Source organism: Lonchura striata, chromosome 20 (assembly GCF_046129695.1).
Source record: "Lonchura striata isolate bLonStr1 chromosome 20, bLonStr1.mat, whole genome shotgun sequence".
Lineage (NCBI taxonomy): Eukaryota > Metazoa > Chordata > Aves > Passeriformes > Estrildidae > Lonchura > Lonchura striata.
This window is the reverse complement of record NC_134622.1, coordinates 5,300,413-5,320,977: the sequence shown is the minus strand read 5'-3', so window position 1 is coordinate 5,320,977 and position 20,565 is coordinate 5,300,413. Positions and strand designations below refer to the sequence as shown.

The window sequence follows — 20,565 nt, the reverse complement described above, 5'->3', positions numbered from 1 at the left end:
TCCAGGCTGGTTTTCTACCACAGAACTCCTTTGTTAAGAAAAAGAGCTCGTTGGATGTTTTAGGAACTTAAATGTATCAGTTTGGAGATGCCAGTGTCCCCCTGTGCATTCCCAGTCCACCTCAAGGATGTTTCCCACCCTGGGGAGGTTTCCAGACAAAGCTGCAGTTACTGATCCTGCCTCCTCCTGAACTTTGGGGAAATGTTCACAGACCTCCCTGCTCTTTGGGAGTGCAAAAACAACTGAAGGGGAACACACACTGCACAAGCTGTAAGTTCTGTGTGAGGAGGAAATCCAGAGCAGTTTGCCAGCTGGACACCCCCATCTACCACAGCAAATCCCTTGGACAGGACAGACCTTCCACATCTGAGCTCCTTCCATGCCCCTGGGGGCAAAAACTACATCTCCAGTTGGCTACAGCTGCCTATTCCTACAGTTCAGATACTTCCCTCTAATTCTTTGATCCCATTTTCATTCTTTCTCTGTCAGAGGAAGTACAAGTTGCTCTTCAGAAACAAAGCTGCAGAAGAGCACCACGGCAGAGAAGGCAGACAAAGAAAGAAACTAAAAAATTCATGCAAAGTTCTAAAGGAATGTGGTTTCATGTAAGTCCCAGGACAAAAGATGAGGATGTAGAACCTAGCAGAGAACCCAGTTTCCTCAAACACTGGGGATGTTCAGAGTGTTGTTCTTGAATAAATAAAACTCATATATTCTGGAAAAGAATAGAGGCTACAGAATTGTATTTTGCAAAGTAATATTTAAAACCTTCCCATCAAATTATTTAACTTCTGTATCCTACTTACTAGAAAGGACTAATTGCATATAATTTCCCACTATTTCTCTTAAAGTAATTACAAGAGGATCTATTTGCCTCTGTACATTCCTCTCCCACCGAGTTACCAAGGTGCTCTCACAATGCACTTCAAAAGTGTAGTGTTTTGGGGGCTTTTGTCTCTTGGTCCCCTTCTGCTCCACAGAAATAAAACTGGCTTTAAGAAATCCTCCTGAAATCTGTAACATGCCATCAGATGGGAACTGGCAGCTACAGCCACATTCTAAAGAATTTGTCATTTTACTTATAGAAAAAAAAAGGAAGGCAGCAGGAAACACATTAGGTTTTGTAGTATAAACTTAAGCTTCTAGCAAACAATTGAAAATGTGGCCCCAGAATTCCATGTATTTTCTGCATTCTGTACAATCTCCTATACTCTCCATATTCTTTCACTTCTATCCTTCCTCCTCTTCCCAATAGTTTGCAAAAGGAATCAACTCACCCTCTCACAGCTCCTGAACTTGCTCTTCAAATTCTTTTACACCTTTTAAAAAGTCCTACTCCTTCAAAGCTGCACTCCCCAAATTCTCTTTTCTTCAAAGAGAACTGATTTCTGCCCCACAAAGCCTCCTCAAGGCACCAGATAAACAACACTGCCTGTTCCCCACGAGTCCCTCCTGCTCCCACATTGCCCCTGTGTGGGTCAGCATCCCCAGGATGCAGAGCAGCATCTGCTGCTGGAGAAGCAGCACTGAAGGTTAGGGGAGCTGCCTGCTGCTTCCCTCCCAGGAAGAGCCTTGGAAGGAGCTGGTGCTGGCATATCAGTTATCTGGAACTGGCTTTGAAATGCCACAACATTCCTGGATGAACAGATTGCTGGCAATCAGCAGGGAAAAAAAAAAAACCCAAATCCACAAAACAAACAGGGGAGCCAGCCAGCCCTGAGCACTGCTCTGCTTTCAGCAGGGAACCGAGTGAGATTATCTGTGGGTTTGAGGAGTTTCAACATTTCAACACTCCCAGCTTCTCACACGTAATGTTCACCCTGCCCAGATTTCCCACTGGTTTTACCCCTTCAAGTTTTACCCCACACCTGTGCTCCATGCACATCCTCCCAGGGGAGCTTGGCTCAGCCCTGACCTTGTTGTGTTTCCAGTGAAATCAACAGCGAAACTTAATTTGATTTTTGATGGAAAAATGAGCATCTTTGAAGTTATGCCCTTGATATAGATTTATTTAGGCAGCGAAATGTCACTTTCTACATCCAAGTGCTCCCAGAGTTTGGATTGCTGAAGACTTTTTTTTTTTGCAAATCTCCAGGTTTTACATTATTATATAATTTAGAGCAAGCCTGTTTGAAGGCCAGTGTCGATGCTTCCTCTAAAAAAATCCATCCACATTTCAGTATTTACAGAATGCAAAAGCCCCCTGATGAGGAAAACATCAGAGATAAGTGGGTATAAATAAGGACCTGACAATACATACAAGAAAATTATAGAAATAAACCATTAAGAAGAAACCATCACTTCTACATGCCTAAGACCACCTACTACAGTAAGAGACTGGGATAGGTTTTCTCCTTACCTCTGGAGTGTTTTTCTTGAACTCACGACTTTGCTCAATAAGTTTTTTCCTGGACTGCTCACTTTCATCTTGCCGGTTCGCCAATATTGTTGCTGTGGTATCGAGCTCCCTCTGTTAAGAAAAAGAAATATAAACAAAATAAACAAACAGGGAAAAAAAAACACCCTCAAAAACAAAAACAAACAAACAAAAAAAACCAAAAAAAAAACACCCCAAAAAAACCCCAATACCCAAAAAACCCAAACCAAAATAATAATAATAATACAAAAAGAAATTCAGCCAGAGCTCTGTTTGTCACAGAAATTAAAAAAAACCCAAAAACTCTCATACATACATCATGTTATTGGGAATATGGAGATGGAAAGTCTAGGGAGCAGCACAGAACAAGCACCAGAGATCTGACCTCCTGAATAACAGCAAATGAAGGGCTACAGCCTTTTGAATTCCATCTTGCAACCAAAGCATCACTATTCTTCTCAAAACTATTCATGGCTCCACCCCAGCATCACACAGGACAGGAGCAATGGCACACAGTACACACCTCCTAATAAATTCCCAAGTCCAGTGGAGATTACAGATCTTGGGCATATTCAAATCAGGTTTCTTTTCACCTGCCTGCTTTTTAGAGATACTGGTTTTCCCCATTTTCAGTTATCCTATTATAGGAATTTCTTAATTCAAATATAGAGTAACCTTATACTTGACTCTGGACTGGTTACACCTCAGTCACTCTTAATTTCCTATGACATGCTGTATATAACTCCATACTGCCACTGCACTGCTCTTTTCTATTTAAGTCTGTATTATTTGAACACAAAACTATCTTTTTGGAATCTATTCCTCCAAGGTTATTAGCAGGTATGTCCATTTCCTCTCCAAAACATATCTTTTTTTAAGCACCTGATGGATGCCAGAGTATCTTCCAACAGTTTCTACTGAGCTGAAGCACGGGTCCCACTGTTTTCCAGCTTCTTCCAAGTGTTTTATCCCCATCCCAATTCCTCCATTCAGTGCTGTGCTTCCAAGTGTCACCATAATAGATTGAACGGGTCACTTATCAGTGCATAAACCAACAATACTCAATCTTCTGTGTCAGTTTGTGTCTCTTCTGCAATATTTCCCCATAATATAAAAAATTAAAGGCAAACCTCTCCATTCAGCTACAGACATCATTCCCCAAGTCACTGGGAGAATCAAGAATTCAGAAAAGAAATATAGCACTGTTTTAAACTGTTATTAATTCAGAGAGGAAAACCTGGCTATGAGGAAAGTTCATGAAAAGTGAGAGCAACACACTAGAGCAAGACTATCTTCACTTCATCCCTCTGCCAAGGGGCCTCCAACCTGCCTGCAAAATTCCCAATATTCTCCACCAGAAATTTGCCATGCTTCTGTAATTTGTTCATAACTCAATCACCTGTAAGGGACCAAAAGCACAAGGCTGGACCTCCTGTCAGGTCTAGCACCAGACCCCAAATAGGTGGTCAAGTTGCTGACTTGTTACTAGATACAAATACTGCCATCTAAATACTCTGAAAAGGCCTAATTCCTAATTTTAGATACGTTTTTGAATGGGTACATCCTGGATGGATGCACATGTGTCTTATGGCACTCCATAGTTTGACCTCTGGATGGAAAAAAAAAACCTTTTGAATTCCCAACTCAAGAGGACCAATAGTTTTTCCCCCCTTTAGGTTTATAAGCATAAAATTAGTATTTTTTAAAATAAATATATGGACCATAGTTATCCTAATCCTTGGAAACCAGCTCAATATGACAAATGGGTTTGAAGCCAAGCAGCATGTTGGAACCAGTGACCTAAATATTGTCACTGAAATGCTTAAAAATCCTTCTATATCTGACTTTGGGTAAAGAAACAGGGCAATATGTCCACCAGATCTTGGTTTGGAATTCTGTAACATATGTGAAATCTATTGCAGAAAAGTGGGAAATACTTAACAGTTGGATAAACCACATTTGAAATTCATCCCAGCTAAGTTTATGCAAGAAAAAAGAGCAACAGAAACCAATGTGGTTAAGCAGAACTATAAAGAGCAATATAACGGCTAAGCAGAAGGCTTTTAAAAAATATAAACAATCTGGTACGGCCAGAAACTTGGAAAACTATATTTAAAAAGGAAGCACACATTTAGAGCCAAGCAAAGAAAACACAAATCATGAAGTAAGAGGGAATTTCAGTGGAGCAAAGAACGGAGTGCTTTGGTTTCCAATATCAATTGCTAGCAAGGAACCTGACCAATGGAAAAGCAAGACTTTTAAAGACCTGTGCTTCCAAGTTTAGAGACAAGAAAGAAAAAGAACGGATTAACAAAGAAATAAATTTTGTATTTTGTGCTACCATGAGGAGTCAGGTAGCAAACAACAAAGGACTTTCTCTAGAGGTGCCACGGCGCATTTACGCTTGCTGTTACTTTCTGAATTCCTTCTGGGCCAGGTCTGATCATTCCTCCCCACAAAACCTTTCTCTCTGCTGCCAGGAGAAGTGCCAGCACAGCACTGCCCTGAGCTGCCTGACTCTGGGGCTGGAGCTCCAGATCTTGCACTGAGGAGCCACTGAGAGCCTAAGATGCAGCTCCAGCTGAGGAGCAGCAGGTAGCTAACCCCATGACCTGATACAAAATAAGGTATTAAATCTTCAAGCCATGTCATAGTTAATAAGAACCACGTCAAAACTGTTTGGAAAAATTGCTAATCTTTTCTTCCTTCCTTGATCTGAACAGTGTACAATGCAAGTTTCATTTATTTAAACCTAATAATAGATACAGGATTACAACTCAAAAGGACTAATGGCAGATTTTTCATACTTTTGTGATTTAATCTCATGAGATAGCCCAGTCTTAAAAAAATTTCATGTTGCCAATGCATTATTTCTGCAAGCAAGCTCATTATAAGGAGCAAATAGTAGTAACTTCAATATTTCAAACCTGAGTATGTTGTAACACTCAAACGTAAACACTTCCCCAAGCCTTGTAATCACTCTCTAAGCAGACAACAAGTAAAAGGAGACATAATTCTGCACAGAGAGAAGTGTGTTGGAGAGTCAAAAATAGGAGCCCATGTCTCAGTATCATCCTTCATCCTTCCCTTTGAAATCAAAAGGGTTCCAATGAAAAGCAAACAAAAACCAGGGCTCAAAGGTGTTGCTCAAAGCAGTGACCTGGCTGTGGAAAGGATTCAAAGCCTGGAAGTGTCAGTTCCACTGATTCAACACTGGCTAATGAACTTTCTGGCCCAATAGGGCCACCTGCAGAAAGGGAGTCACTGCTTGGAGCACATCTTGAGAGAACAAGCAAGACCATTATCCCTCCCCCTGCCCCAAAGTCCCATCGATTCAGGGCAGGCACAGTTCAGAGATAACTAAAGAACTCTGTCCAGGGTTTCTACTTTGACCCATTTCAACAAATTTACTGGGGGTGGGAGGGAGGCAGTGGGAGGAGAGGAGACAAGAAAGTCTTATGCTCCTAAGTGTGGGAGTCATTAGCAACAGTCCCCAGAAAACAAACATTAAAAGCTTTCTTTCAGGCAGTATAGAAATAAAAAGAAATCTAAAACTAGGAGGGTCAATCCACTATCCAGTGTAACAACAATCACCTTGGAGTGAATTTATGTTCCCTTCACTCAGGTAATTGCAGACCCTGTTAGACTCCCTGCTCATCCTGCTTCTGTCACCCCAGGGTGACATAGCTGCATGGGACCCAGAATCACAGAATCACAGAATAATGAGGTTGGAAGAGACCCCTAAGATCATCAAGTCCAACCTATGCCTAACACCTCAACCAGACTATAGCACCACGTCCAGTCTTTTTTTAAACACATCCAGAGATGGTGATTCCACCACCTCCCTGGGAAGACAATTCCAGTACGTGGAACAGTACATGGCCCACCAGGGCAGAGGGACCCAGCTGAAAACATCTCATCCTTCCCTTCCTACCTTCTGCTGCATTGAACCCGCTCCCTGCCCAGGGCCCAGCACCATTACAGCAGGGAGGTGGGAATGGAGCTGGAATGAGGGGGCTGTGGAATCCCCCTTCTTGGCACCAGCCCTCAATTAGCTTGACCCCAAGTAATTATGAAACTGCAGGCTCACTGCAGGCGACTTTCAAGGTTGTTTTCCTTTACTGCTGACATGTCTTTGCCCACCAGATGCATTCTTTGATAATCACCCAGCAGCAGGTCTGCACCACTGACCAGTTAAGCACAACAAGGCCTTTCCTTTCCATAATAAGAAGATTTAAGTCAGCTCTTCCATGCCTGAGACCTGGGAGCTGCTGGGTGGCTGCTCTCAAAGTTGAGTCCTAAAAATTACTCACTTAGGAAAACAATTTTGGAAAGAAATTGAACTTGTTTGGCTCTTTATGAAGTTTCTGTTCCCTCACCCACTTCTAACAGATACTGGGCACTGCCCTGCCATGGGCATTTCACAACCAGAGAAACCACCACACTTCAGCATCCCAATTCCCCCAAAATCTGGTCCAACAACCATAACTAGTCTTCAGTCTCTATTTTGAACCAGTAATCCCATGGCCCACATGGATGAAGTGACAAAAACCTGTAATAACCATCTCTAAGTACTGTGACATAACTGTATCCCAAACTTTTGTAATTCTCCCACATTTAAATGTTTAATCCTTGCTGCATTTACCACAAAGCTCCTACAGTGAGCAAGAAACACATATCAGAACTTTAGGACAAACTCATTATTCCCTGGTAGGCTTCCAGACAGGGATGCAAGCCTAAGCTGTGCCTTTGAAAGCCTTAAGCATGGCTGCAGAGATTAACAGGACACGAGGAAGAATTTTTTCATAGAAAAGGTGGTCTAACATTGGAATGGGCTGCCCAGGGAGGTGGTGGAGTCCCCACCCCTGGAAAGGTTCAAGAAACAACTGGACGTGGCACTCAGTGCTCTGCTTTAGTTGTCAAGGTAGAGATCAGTCACAAGTTGGCTTTAATGATCTCTTAATGATTCTGGGATTCACCATAAACTCATTTTACTTATTACAAGGACCAACACAAACCACAACTTCATGTAGATTAGGAATTTTCTACCAGAAAATGTAGCACTAACCACTTCCCTGAAATCCCGTTTCTGTGTATTTAAGGTATTTCCCTTTATCACCAGTTCAATCAGTTCCCCAGTCTACTGATCATCTGCTACTGAAAGGAATTTTCAGAAGTTTCACTTCTGTTTTCACCCTCTCACAGGAGTGCATTTGTCAGATCTATCAAAGCTCTCAATGTAGCTTTTTGCAATTTTTAATTTCCTATTAAAGGAAAATTTTATGGTGCCAGGATGACACCAATGTAGAAGCATCTGGCACAACTCTGCACACTCACAGCCTACTTGTCTTGGAGAAATTTTACATTTCCCTGACTGCTCCATGAGGCAATCCACCTTTCAGTCTCAAAACCCCATCATTTGCACCTATCCAGAAATCAACATACCAATTATATAAGTATTTCAAAATATTTCAGGAATTATAAACTGCTTTGCAAGCTTGGTGTGTTACTCTGGAAAAACAAAGCCATGTTCACCTGATAAAGCTCTAGATTGTGACTGGGGGAGAAACCACAGAGCTGACACTGGGAATTTTATTAATGTGTTTTGACTGTAAAAGGCCAGCCCCAGTTCTTAGCTAAAAGTGCTAAGAAAGGTAAAACATTCTAAAACTCTGTGAGCAGGGTTTGTGTCAGCCTTCCTGTAAAGCCCTTTCTAAAACAAGCAAAAGGAAAGACCAGACAGTTCAACAAAAGCACATTATCTCAAGAATCATGATCCCATCTTACAACTCAACAGTGACTGCTGAACAAGTAACAAAAAGCAGAATACCTGTAATTTACACTCCCAGAGGAAGGAAAAAAATAGTAAAAACCCACAAGCTTTAAAAAATATTTCTTAGGAAGCATTTTGCCACTTGGCAAACTGATGCAAGTACCTTTTACACTCAGAATTAGTTAGAAAATTTCAATAAACACATTTTATTCCACATACTGAAGCAATTTGACTCCAAGTAAGTTTTTAAACAAGCTTTAACTGGAACAAATTTAGGGCTCTACGCAATACTTTTGGGACAGGGAGTCAGCATGTGTGGTGGCCACTGCATAGAACAAAGAGATCAAGAACAGAGGTGCCAATGGAGCCATCAATAAAATTATCCTAATTAGCAGGTTACTTTAAAAAAAAAAAAAAAAAAACAAAAAAAAACACCCAAGGAAGAAATAAAAAGAAAGGAAAAAGAAAGGGTGTTGTCTGCTCACAACAACAGCCAGTGCCACAAATGTAGGCAGAGCCTATCAAAATGTCTTGCAAGAGGGGAAAGGTAGCACTGGCTTTTCAAAAGGAGCTGCAATCAGCAGAAAGAAGCCACAGATATTGATGCCAGCAAGAAATGCACTGTGAGGGGAAAAGCCTGGCAGTGCCAGAGCCAAGATGATTATTCCTGTCTTTTCTTCTACACATTGAATTCAAAACCTTTTAGAAAATGCAGAGAACTGGAGACTATCCAATGCCAAAGGTCTGTACTGAATAAACCTTTCCTCTCACTCAAAAAAATAATAAAACTTTGCCTATTTGTTTCAAAAATCAGTTTTTCTTCTTCCAGCATTATTTACTCCCTTTCCACCCTCCTCAAACCCAGGTGCAGAATGACTGCACGAGGGTCTCCAGCCCTGCTCACAGTGGCACCAGGTGGGCGATGTGCTCTGCCCTCTCTCCAAAAATAAAGCTCAGGTTCAGTCACACACCCTCAATCTTCACCCCAAAGCTTCTGTCCTGCTCCTGTTACTCAGTTTCTACCCCAGACTGCCACTAATCCCTTTGTTCACCCTACAGCAGCACCATTCACCTGGAGCCCTGGGTGAGCTAAAAGGCACCTGGAGGGTGGATTTTCCTCCCTGCTCCTTTCCCAGCTTCTCCCAAGCTGCTCTCCCACAGAAGCGCCCGAGTGTGAAACCCCCAGCTTCCATTACCTCACCCAAAGACCCGCAGTTGGGGCTCAATACCAGGCAGAGAATCTGTCAGCAAACCCACTCCACCAGTTATTAACACTCTGCTCGTTCTGCATTGCAGTTCATCACACTTTGGAAGGGCATAAATCTCCTACAAAGTGAGCGTTTGCTGGGGAGAGGGCTCCCTTGCTTTTGCAAGCACAGCACATCCCCAGCCAGCCACGGCTCCCGTCCCGTCAGGAGCTGCCTACAGCTCCTTCACCCACTTCCCACACCACCATCTCACACTCTTCCACTGAGAAACACAAGTTCAGACCGCTTGCTTCAATACCCACAACAGAAAAAAAACAAAAAGTAATGAGTTAATTTAAGTGTTGCTGCAGTGAGGCTTCTCAGAAGGGAGGATTTCAGATGGATATAGCAAGGGGACGGTGGGAAGTGGTGAGGGCTGCTCCAGCTTGGAGCAATCTGCTCACCCACCATGCACTGGCTGTGGTGTAAAATCACAATACAACCCTGTGAACACCTGCTCGACTGCCCTGTGCTGGCTTTCTACAGCTAAAATTAAGTTCATCATGGTAAATCACTGTGAAAGAATTTAAAAAATGCCTCAAGCTTAGTATTTGTGATTTTGAGGGCAGCTACAGGGTGGTGGGGATTCAAACTGCATCTTCTTCTGCCAAATAAAATCAATTATGGGAAACCAAAGGAAACTCACTGCAGCTTGCACAGCCCTTGGCTGGGCAAGGGCCAGTGCCAAATCCATCTGCCTGACCTCCTATCTCGCTGGCTGATCTCAGGCTGACCAAAGCCAGTGGCCAAACTGACCATAGCCCTGACCACACCACAGCAGCCAATTACCCCGTGGCTGAAGTGGCCACAGAGAGGATAAAAACCAGCCTGGAGATCATGGCTGGGTCCCACCAGGCCAGGCTGCCCTTCCCATCCCCTCCACTTCTGTCACAGCCAGCAGGGACAGGAGGGATGTCCCCTGTCCCCTCCTCGGCCCTCCAGCACACGGCTGACAGGGGCTGGAGAAGGACACTGAGAAAACAGAGACACTCAGACAGCTCAGCCATGTGTGTGATCCCTGCAAACTGGGAGCCACGAGATGCACAGCACCATGACCCATAAAACACCTTCACTGTGCTTCTGATCCCAGCAAAGCAGACGGGAGACGCGCAGCACCCATGAGCCACAAATGAAATTTTTGCTAGATGATTTTAAAAATAATTTTGGACCTTAAATTGGAAAAACCATATAAATAAAAGGCAATTAACCGATGAATGGGTACAAACTACTGAATGCAATACTCTTGCCATTTGTCTGAAGCCCAAATGCAGCAGCCCATGCTCAGGAGGAAGGGATTATTCTGCCATTTTGTAATAACACACCTTCAGCAAATGTCTTACTTCCAAGAAAGATCAGATTCATGAGCTACATTAAATAATTCTTTCGACCACAGATCAAAGTAAAACCTAGTCTTAGAAGAGTGGTTTAAGTATCAGAAAGTTCAAGTCTTTAACTAAGCTCTGTTACATCATTTAAAGTATTGAGTTACTCTTGTTTCTAGCCTGGGCTGTGCTGGTAAATGAAGCATGACCAGGCTTTAAGCAAGACACGTCCTGTAACACAGACCAGGATTTATAACTTGCTATACAGGTTCCCACCAATAAATCAATAATATATATACACACACAGGTGTATTTCAGTGTGAGTTCTGGGAACTTGCTGTTTGAAAAAGAAAAAAATAAACAAACTCAAGCTTTTTAATTTTTATTCTAAATGAAAATAAATGTGTTGCTCAGCTTTTAGTCAGCTTCTCCCAACTCCTAACTATGCTGTCTTCTAGAACAAAAATTCACATTTTTATTTGATTAAATGTGCTATTAGTTTTAATTTCGTTTAACAAGGTTAACCATTACAGACTGAGTCCATCCCAGCCACCACTCAATAATCCTTCAGTCAAAAATGCAGTTTCCAATCTCAAAGCTACTTCAGCTGTTTCCTAACATTGCAATATAAAATATTTACCAACAAAAGTATAAATACACACTGAAAGAGCAACCTAAAAATACTTTTAAAACCACATTTCAACAAATTAATTCCTTCAGGGATGGGAAAAAATTACCATGGACTTGAACTAATCACCTCGTGTTTTGCTCCATTCTCATGTTTTTGGGCTTTGCAGAAATGGGATAATGGATGAATAAACTATCCTACCATGACAAATATGGTTTGGAAAGATGGGCTAGGCATAACTTGGAATTTTTTGTTGTTATAAGTTTAAAATCTTAAACCACAGGCATGTGCACTAGGGAAAACCTATAAAATATATAATGGAAACGCTTCCCTTCTACCAGGCCCAATTTCACCTCCCCTTTTACTGCTGATGCAGGGACACATTTAAATTCTGATTTTTTCCTTCACTGGAGGTCTCTGCTCCCTGCTCAGCAGCCCCATGGAGCAGTGGGCACGGGACAGGGACACAGAGGAAGCTGGATGGGGAACTTGTGTTAAGAAATCAGCAGTAACAAAAACAAGATCAGAAGAAAATTACTGGCAAATGAAATTGCTGTTTGATAAACAATTTAAGCAGGAAGAGTATTTGGCAGAGGGTTTCCAGGGAACGGTCCTTGACTCCTGACTAACATGCTTCCTCCCTTGGTCTGAGTTTGTTGACTTTCTGGGCACTGCTGTAAGGTTTAGGCAGTTTCCCATGATGGGAAAAATACAGCTTTTTTTGAGAAGTTGCCTGTGAATGCAATTGGTGGATGTTTTCTAAAAAATTATAGATATAAATAGGAAACAAGAAAGTCATAACTTTTTTTATTTAGGCTTTTTCTACTACTAAAAAGTCCCATTTAGGCATCTTAGTATGCTTTCTGATCTAAATCCCAAACATTGATTCAGTTTGGCATGACAACACACGATGAGAAACGCCTATCTGGCATTTAATGCCAATAACAAACGTGACACATTTTGGACAATTAAAGACAGGAACAGATTTTGAAGACTTTCAAAGATTTTTTTTAAAGGTTTTTATGTTTAATCTGGATGACTACAGTCCAGCATAAATAGATACCAACCCCACTTCACACTGAAGTGAAATCAAGAGGCAGAGGCGGTGGAATGCAGAATGCCTTTTCTAGGTGTTTCCCAACAACATATTGCAGTACTTAGTTAAGCTCATTTTCTGTGACATGAAAAGGAAAATAGCAGAATTGACTCATGAAGTAAAATTAGCTGATGTACAGTCACAAGGAGGCTGGATTGGAGCTGACAGCAGCCAGAACTGCATTTAACAAAAACTAACATGCTTCATGCTAATAATGGTGCTGGTTCAGAGCCACAAGGACTATTCTCCGTATTTTTAACATGGACTGACTGTTTTTAAATCAACATTTCTAATAGCATACCCTAAACTGTACATCAGGAAATATTTAAAGACCTTTCAGAAGTGATGCATTAAGAAAGGCATTTATAAAATAGTTTTTAAACACTGCAAATCTGACATTTCCAATCAGGAGATGCCTCCAAGGTGGCACCAAGCCACGGACAGCCAGTATCTACTTGCTCCATGATCACAACTAAGGTAGACAGGACAGCTAAAACACTTTTTTAACCAGGAAAAAAAAAAATATTTGGTGATAATTTACAGAATTACTCCACTATTCACTGTTACAAATCACCCTAGAATGAAAACAACAGATTTAGCTGCAGTGGCACTGTCAACCTCGCTATGATACACTGGCACTAAAAAGTCCTTAATTTTGGCTATCAAATACAATTTCAATTTCTTGCACTTTAGGGCAGTAAAAACAATTCTGTGAAGACTCTGTGTTTACAATCCCGCAGTAAAGAATGCAGCTGTCTCAATCAGTGCTGATTGTCTGTTAATTAGCTCAGTTTTACAAGCTGATGGAACAGATTACTTCATTCCCTCCCCACGCTCAGAAAGAAACTACAAATACAGTTGTCTCCAATACAGTAATTTTTGCTTCCCATCAGTTTGGGGAGGTAGATGATGTACCAGGGACACAAGTGATCTCGTTACCAAGAAATCATTTATGTTTGTGGCTTTGCCAAGCACTCTGTCATACAGCAATTTTCAGTCCATATATAAATACACACACATCTCTCTATCCTGTATGAAAACTGAAACAAAGAGCACCACTTCCTGATAAAATGGAAATACCTCCCTTCTCTTTTGCTGTGGCTGAAACCAAGTAGATGATCTTCAAGGTGCCTTCCAACCCAACTGTTTTATGATTCTAGGATTATCAGAGTCTTTTAGGAACAAAAGTCATGTCCTCATGAACAATTTCCTATCTATATTATGTATTTAATCAGAAACACCTTTCTGACCTCAAACCACTACAGAATTTTGTGACCTAGAGCAGCAAACTGCAGGTTTTTAGTGAAGAGCCTGAAGTTGGTGTTGCCATTCTCCATCCCCATGTGCTTTTTCAGCACACCACAAATAAATAGCTGGATTACCTCTGAGCCACTCTCTCAGATTCACTGCCTCTAGTACCTCCATCATTTATCTAGACACTCTTGAAGAGAAGCCAAATTTTAGCTTTCAAATATGCAGACAAGAGGTTGGACACCCTCATCCAAATGCCAGCAAACACTTCTGCTGAGAAAACTGATGGAACACTATAAAGCCCCAGGCCTGACAATATGAAACAGATCCAAAAATGCCTTTTTTGAGATGACACAACATGCTACACATTGTATCAAACAACAGAGGTTTCACTTTGAAACTGATTTTCTTTCTTGCTCAGCTTAGATCCTTCATGATTAGGAAAAGACGAAAAAAAGATGCAGCTAAAGAATATCTATGTATTTAAAAGAAAACTAATTTCTGAGTGTACATGTAGCTACTAAGCCCATTGCAAAAGCAGCAAGTGAACAAATATGAAACTCCACAAAACCCTGAAATTATCAGACCACCAGAGCTGGGCTTTGGCAGTGTATCTGGGTGATAAGTACAAAGGATAATCTAAATAAAAGAGTAAATTTTTTCTACACAAAGACATCTGTAGACATCTGCTCTAACAGCAGCATCACAGAGAGCCTAAAACCTCTTAAGGAATTTCAGATTTCAGTACACAAAAAATGTGAGAGCTTGATTTTTTTTGCATTATGGACAGGCATCCAAAGCAGATGACTGAGAACACCTTGCAGAAAACTCTCTGGATCCACAGAACCAGCACTGGGGGAAGAGAAAGCCTGAAATGCAGCAGTCAGGTGAGAGATGTAAACCTGGGCAATGAGGGAACCAAGACCAACAACCACCAGCTAATGCCTGAGTATTTCTTTAGCTATAGTTTTTCACTTAAGTGTAGCTAAATCATATTTCTCAACCCTATAAGCACTTATTTCACAACACCTAGCAAAAAGGCATTTAGCATATGATCCTGGCTTCCCAAAGTTCTTCTGCAGACCAGAATAAAAATGGAGGGGTGTGTTAGGTTTTGTTGGGAGGCTGGCTGGTTGTGTATTTTCTGAATAAAGGTTTTATTCTGACACTTCTTTGGTATGTTTTGTTGTCTGTCCCATTCTGAGAGCTGCCTTACCTTAGACTTGAGGACACCTGCTTGGCTTCACCCCTAAACACCAAACAAAACACCTTTGCTGAACATGCAGCATCAAGTGTTGCATTTACATCCCTGACTTCTGCTGCTGCTCCAACGCTTCCTTGGCTTTCAGGTGCCAGGGCCCAGACAGTTGCAGCCCTGGGAAGTTTCACCAGAGCTCCTCTTGAACTGCTGCCATCTCCTTGGCTGCCTGGCGTTGCGACATCCCAGTTGCATCCCATCCCTTCCCACACGGGGAGGAGGCAGAGGTGTGAGAACTGGGGACCAGGGCTTGGGGCTCCAGGGGAATCCAGCCAGGCAGCCACAGGAATGTCAGAATCCTGCTAGAAAACAGCAATTTAGGGAGGGATAGCTGGCTGCTGTTTGATGTAAATGAAGCACTGCTGGTGAGCCCTCAGCATCATCTCTGGGTGTATGAGTTACGTGACTGTAAATCAATCTTTAATCATTGTGCTCCATGTGCAGCCATCCACCTGCAGCTGCAGACAAAAAATCCCCAAAGGATTTGCCAGCCTTTCCTCAATCTCCCTCAGCAGGACACTGTTTAGGGTTGAACTGGCTTAGGTTTGCTGTGGGATGGACCCTGAAATGCTGGGAAATGCTTGGGAAGGAGCAAGGCATGTTACCTCAGTTACTTCTCCAGGGCACCACCATTACAGAAGCTACAAGGCAAAACAAACACCTACACACGCTTTCCTATTTTTGTGTAAAGCCTCACTTGATCTGCTGCTCTATCCTCCATGCTTTGTATTTGACACATTTCTAGACAGATAGATTATGCTCTAGAAAATTGTCCATGATAAAAGGGGAGAGCGTGAGGTTGGGAATTATGCTTTCAAAGCAGCACAGTGTCTTCTGTCTCTCTGCCCAGACAATAAAAGAGACAGCAAAAATCACCAACAACTAGATGAGAAATAGACTCCTCCTTGCCCATCTATCCACGGGGACTGCAGCAACCCTGTGTTGCTGGTCCTGCTCCCCCATTGCCACGGGTGGAGGATATTTAGAGAAATGATGCAAAATGCCTTTTCTTCTTTTGACACTCCTGCAGTGTGCCCTAATCCTGTGCTTTAATGCAGCCCTTTGTGGGTAAGGAATAAAGCTACTGCTGCATTTTTATACTGACTACGCACATCAGTCAAAAAAACCAAATATACAAAGTGCTCTAAATAGTCAGTCAAAACAGAATGACAAAATTACACATTACTTCTGCCATTACATGCTCTCCTTTACCATATGTCTAAGGTAAGCAGAATGCCACCTACATAATGGATTCAGCCCTGGAGTAAGGCTGGACTGCCGGGGCTGGTGAACCTGAGGTAACACTCCATCACTTATTTACTGCATCTCTAAAGCATTTCAGATTCTAAGCTGAATATATATTTCACACAGTACCAAAACTTTTAAATATCCACAGGAAGATTTCATTTTTATAGGCAATAAACATTAAATCTAAAGGACTGGAACATAAAAAGTGTTTTAATACCATATAAATCACCTTTCCCTAGACAGAATAAATCTCTGAAGGTTTTAAGGACTGCAATATAAATTTTTATGGCAAATTATCTACATAGGAATTACTTGCACGAGATGCACTTTCACTTCTCCCTCTCATTTGCATAGTGCTGACAATCTTTTCAATCAAAACGTTCAATCCAATTTGGGAAGTCCAGAACACAATGTGCAGCAATGCTGGGCTAAATGCTGGGTGGTTGGTTCCTCCTCCTCTCCAGCAGGAGTTTCCCAGATGCTGCTCCCTCTGTCAAATACAGAGGCTGGCTTTGCACAGGTAACAACACCAACAGGTAAAAATTAAGGCTTAGATGAGTAGCTATGTCCTTGTGCAAGGCATTTGTTGACTTTACTAACACAGGAGCCTTCCACAAGGCCTGGCATCTAGGAGCTCATGTCACCCTGCAAAGAACACTCTGCTAAAGCAGAGAGTGATTGGGAGGGTCTGAATTAAGGAGGAACAGCCAGAATCATTCTTTGGGATGATCAGAAGGGGCATTTTCATTGCAAACTAAGGTGGTGCAGCACTGAGAGGTGATAATGGGGGAACTTCACCTGTGGGGAGCCCCAGTGCTCTGCTAGCACAGAGACACAGTATGGTGACAGATCCTTCTCAGCAGGACATCCAGCATCCCACTGGAGATTCCTCCCATCCAGTGTGCCCACAATGGCAGGATCCCTCCTTTGGATGCCTCCAAAGGAACCCAAACCTAAGGAGATTACACCTTTAGTCAAGGTTTCACGGCTCTGATTTCCAGCTAACCAGTTAATAACCACAGAAGGTGAGAGGCTGAGTATTTTTCCTGGTGAAACAATAAGAGCTCACTCCCCAGAGTTTCTGTCCTGGCCTGTTGGCACAAACACTTCCTCATGACTGAAGCACAAACATGCACAAGATGTGCAATTCCCGAGACTCCAAGCACACCCATCCTCAAAGGACAGGTTCCCTAGAGGTGTGGTGTACCACTGTTACCAAAAATACCTGGGTTTATTCACCGTTTCATTACAGCAAAAAATGTGCTGACAAGGACTCTCACAGAAATGACCAGAATTAGTTCTTGGAAAACCTCCTGTTGCCTTGGAGTCAGGTCTGAAACATGCTCAGGACTTCACCAAATCTTCCCCTCAGGGGAAATCAGGGTACATACAAAGTTAAAGCACCCGAAGAACAGCAAAGACACAAGGGGGGGAAATAAAAACCTAGAAAAAAAGTAGGAAGTTTGCAAAGAGAACTAAGAATAGCACTGCTTTATTTCTAATGTATACTTCTCTTAGAAAATATTTTCGGGACTTCTGTCCTACCAATCAAATTAAGATAACAGAGCAGAGGAAGAAACACAAGTCGGCTCCCAGACGGTTTCCTATGCTTCAAAGGTATTTATTTAATAAGTACCATGTATGGATAAAATGAGATCATCAGCCCAGTCATAAGATGGTTCTCCAAATTTTTAATGAAGCCCTGCAGTGTGTGATTTACAGAGTGATGGCTGGTGCACGCTGAGTGCAGGAAGCAGCAGCCCCGAGTGCCAGAACGCCCCGAGACTCCGAGGGTGGGAGATTTCTGCTCCAGGAGGAGAGGGGAGACACCACTGAAATCCATGAAAATCAGGGACTTGCAAAGTAAAAAATTACAGGGTCATTTCCAAGACACAGAGTTCTGGCCAATGAAATGAGGTATTTGCTTTCTATCTGATGAAGGAGTGAAGTGACATAAAGCTTTCTTCCATATGATTTCACAAGCTTTTATTACTTTTCTGAATTATCTTTGAATCTAGAGGATGGAATATTATTTTCTTTTGAAATATCAGGTTGTTGCTAGTCTTCCCACTTGTACAATCCACAAAATGTATTAACATTTTCAGTAATTAATGCTAATACTTGAGAAAAAAAGCCATTGTGTTAAGAAATGCTTTAACAAGATCAAGAAAGAAAACAAGTGCTTCTCAGACTGCACATAATTTATTTTGCTACATAATTATTTTTTTTCCACAAAAAACCAAGCAGGAACCACGTATCACTGTGTTCAGCACTCATCCTTTTTCTCTCTTTCTCCACAAGCGCAAATTTTACAAAAACATTTCTTCACCACAGAAAACTAAACACTTAAGACTAGCTCCTCTCCAAACTTCCCTTTTGGGGGCAGGGAAAAAAAGAGGGGGAAAAGAGCTTTTGAGCCTTTCTCTGCCATACTCTTAAACAGTTTCACAAACAGATTTTTCTTTTTAATACTTCGAATCCAGGCCTAATTTATTTAATTGGGGCCCTGCAAGGATGAGTTTCAAAGGCTCCAGGATCACAAATATTTCTATTTGAGGCCCACAGTGATGCAGCTGTGCCAGGGGGAAACCAAGGCTGGCTCACCTGGCTCTCCAAACAGTGCAAGGGCATTTGGATGAGTTCAGCACACAGGAGCAATAACCAGGACTTCACTTTCAGTCAGGCTGATGAACTTAATCATACTGGAACCAAGACACACTGAACTGGAAAGTCTGACTCAAGTTGTGGCTTCTTTCCCAAACAGATCATGAAAGAATATTCAGCCCTAAACTTAGAGTAGCTCAACTATGTATTTTATAGGATATTTATCTATGAATCAGCAGATCACAGACTTGAAGGCCAGACATTCTTCCCACTCCAGCCTTTAGTCATTTGATCAGGAGAGCCAAGAAAGAACATGCTGAAGAAGTTTATACCAGTACTTTTCAGAGGAAAAAAATATGAAGGGTTAAAAAAATTTAAATAAGTAAGGAAATCAGCAAGCCCGAAGCTAGCAAATAGAGAAATTCCAACAGGAAGAAGCAGGGATCTGGAATGCCAAGGCAAACCATGCTTGCTGCTTTGGGGTGGGGTGGAAGGCATCTCTAAAATCATTACCTTGTAAGTAGGTTGAGCTCACTGTCAAACCCCCTGGCTAAAGCACACAACCAAAGCCAAGTAAATTCCTTGGAAAATTAACAATTTTAAACATGAACTGAAAGTTGAACAAAGATTGTGTACATGGGTCAGAAGGGGTCCTCAAGTCTACGGAATTCACAAGAATTGCAGAGCACAAGCTGCACTTGACACATGTGGGTCTGTTCCTCCAGCCCCTCTCCTCACATAAACTCACTACATTCCTTCACCATAGTGAGGGTTTTCCACACAGAAAAATCTCCCAGTAGAAAAAAAAAAAAATAAATAAAATCCACAGACCATTGTACATCCTGCTATAATTTGGCAACAGAAGGTAGCACAGAGTGCTCTGCATTTTGGGAAGTTGTTTCTGTCCACTAAAGTATGATTTTAGTAAGTTAGAGTCATTTGAACTTAAACAGTGGCACCCCCAGCAGATGGGAACTGGCTCCTGAGCGTGCCTGAAGAAAGGCAGAACTTTGTGTGTGGTGGGGCTTGGAGGGAGCAGGGCTGGGGCTGGCTTTGCTCTCCTGGCTTTGTGCAAAGGCTGTGCCCAAGTGTCCCCAGCAGGCACCACAGCTGCAGTGTGGGGCCCAGACTGGGCACTTTGGGCACAGAAGGACAGGACAGGACTCCAACATCGGCACCTTCCTCAGTTCCTTACCCTAAAATAATGTGGGTGTTTGTGGAAAACTGCAATGCAAAGCCTAAACCACAAGGCCTTTCTGGATGGTGCTGACAAGACCAGAGCATCTGTTGGCAAGCTTAATGAGTTCCCCCAAAGCTACACACAAACCTCATCTGTAAAACAAAGTTTTTTCCCTTCTGGGTCAGTTCTGCAGCTGATTTTTCCACAGACTTTGCCCCTGAGGAATGCCTCAGCTGCAAAGCAGGAGGAATGGAGATGCATGGCATAAACATGAATGCGCTGTGAGAGGACTCTGCTGCTCTGAACTTCAAACATGTTGCCCCATGGAAAGAATGAAATTTTTAATTCCAATCCCACCTCTGAAAAGATAAGGTTTGCAGTGTCATCAAGACCCAGACAGGATACCCAGTGACTTCTGGGCAACTCATCTGCTGTGGGTAGGTCTGCTCAACCATATGATCAAACTCCATTCTTCCTCTTCAAACTCATGCAGTAACTTTTCCTCGAGCAGAAGTTCTCCCACATGCAGCAGCCCGAAGGTAACATCCTCTGGTTCTAAAGAACAACCCAAATGCTTCATC

The 20,565-nt window shown here is 42.2% G+C and overlaps 1 protein-coding gene across 6 annotated transcripts in view; it reads right to left on the bottom strand.

Moving 5' to 3' along the window:
* Positions 1-20,565, bottom strand: part of CUX1 (cut like homeobox 1) — a 269,656-nt gene that overhangs the window by 217,190 nt on the left and 31,901 nt on the right. For all 6 annotated transcript variants that reach the window (XM_021550821.3, XM_021550817.3, XM_021550818.3 and 3 more), the window contains exon 2: positions 2,360-2,470. In XM_021550821.3, the coding sequence (XP_021406496.2) occupies positions 2,360-2,470 (111 nt within the window). The remainder of the gene's footprint in view (positions 1-2,359; positions 2,471-20,565) is intronic.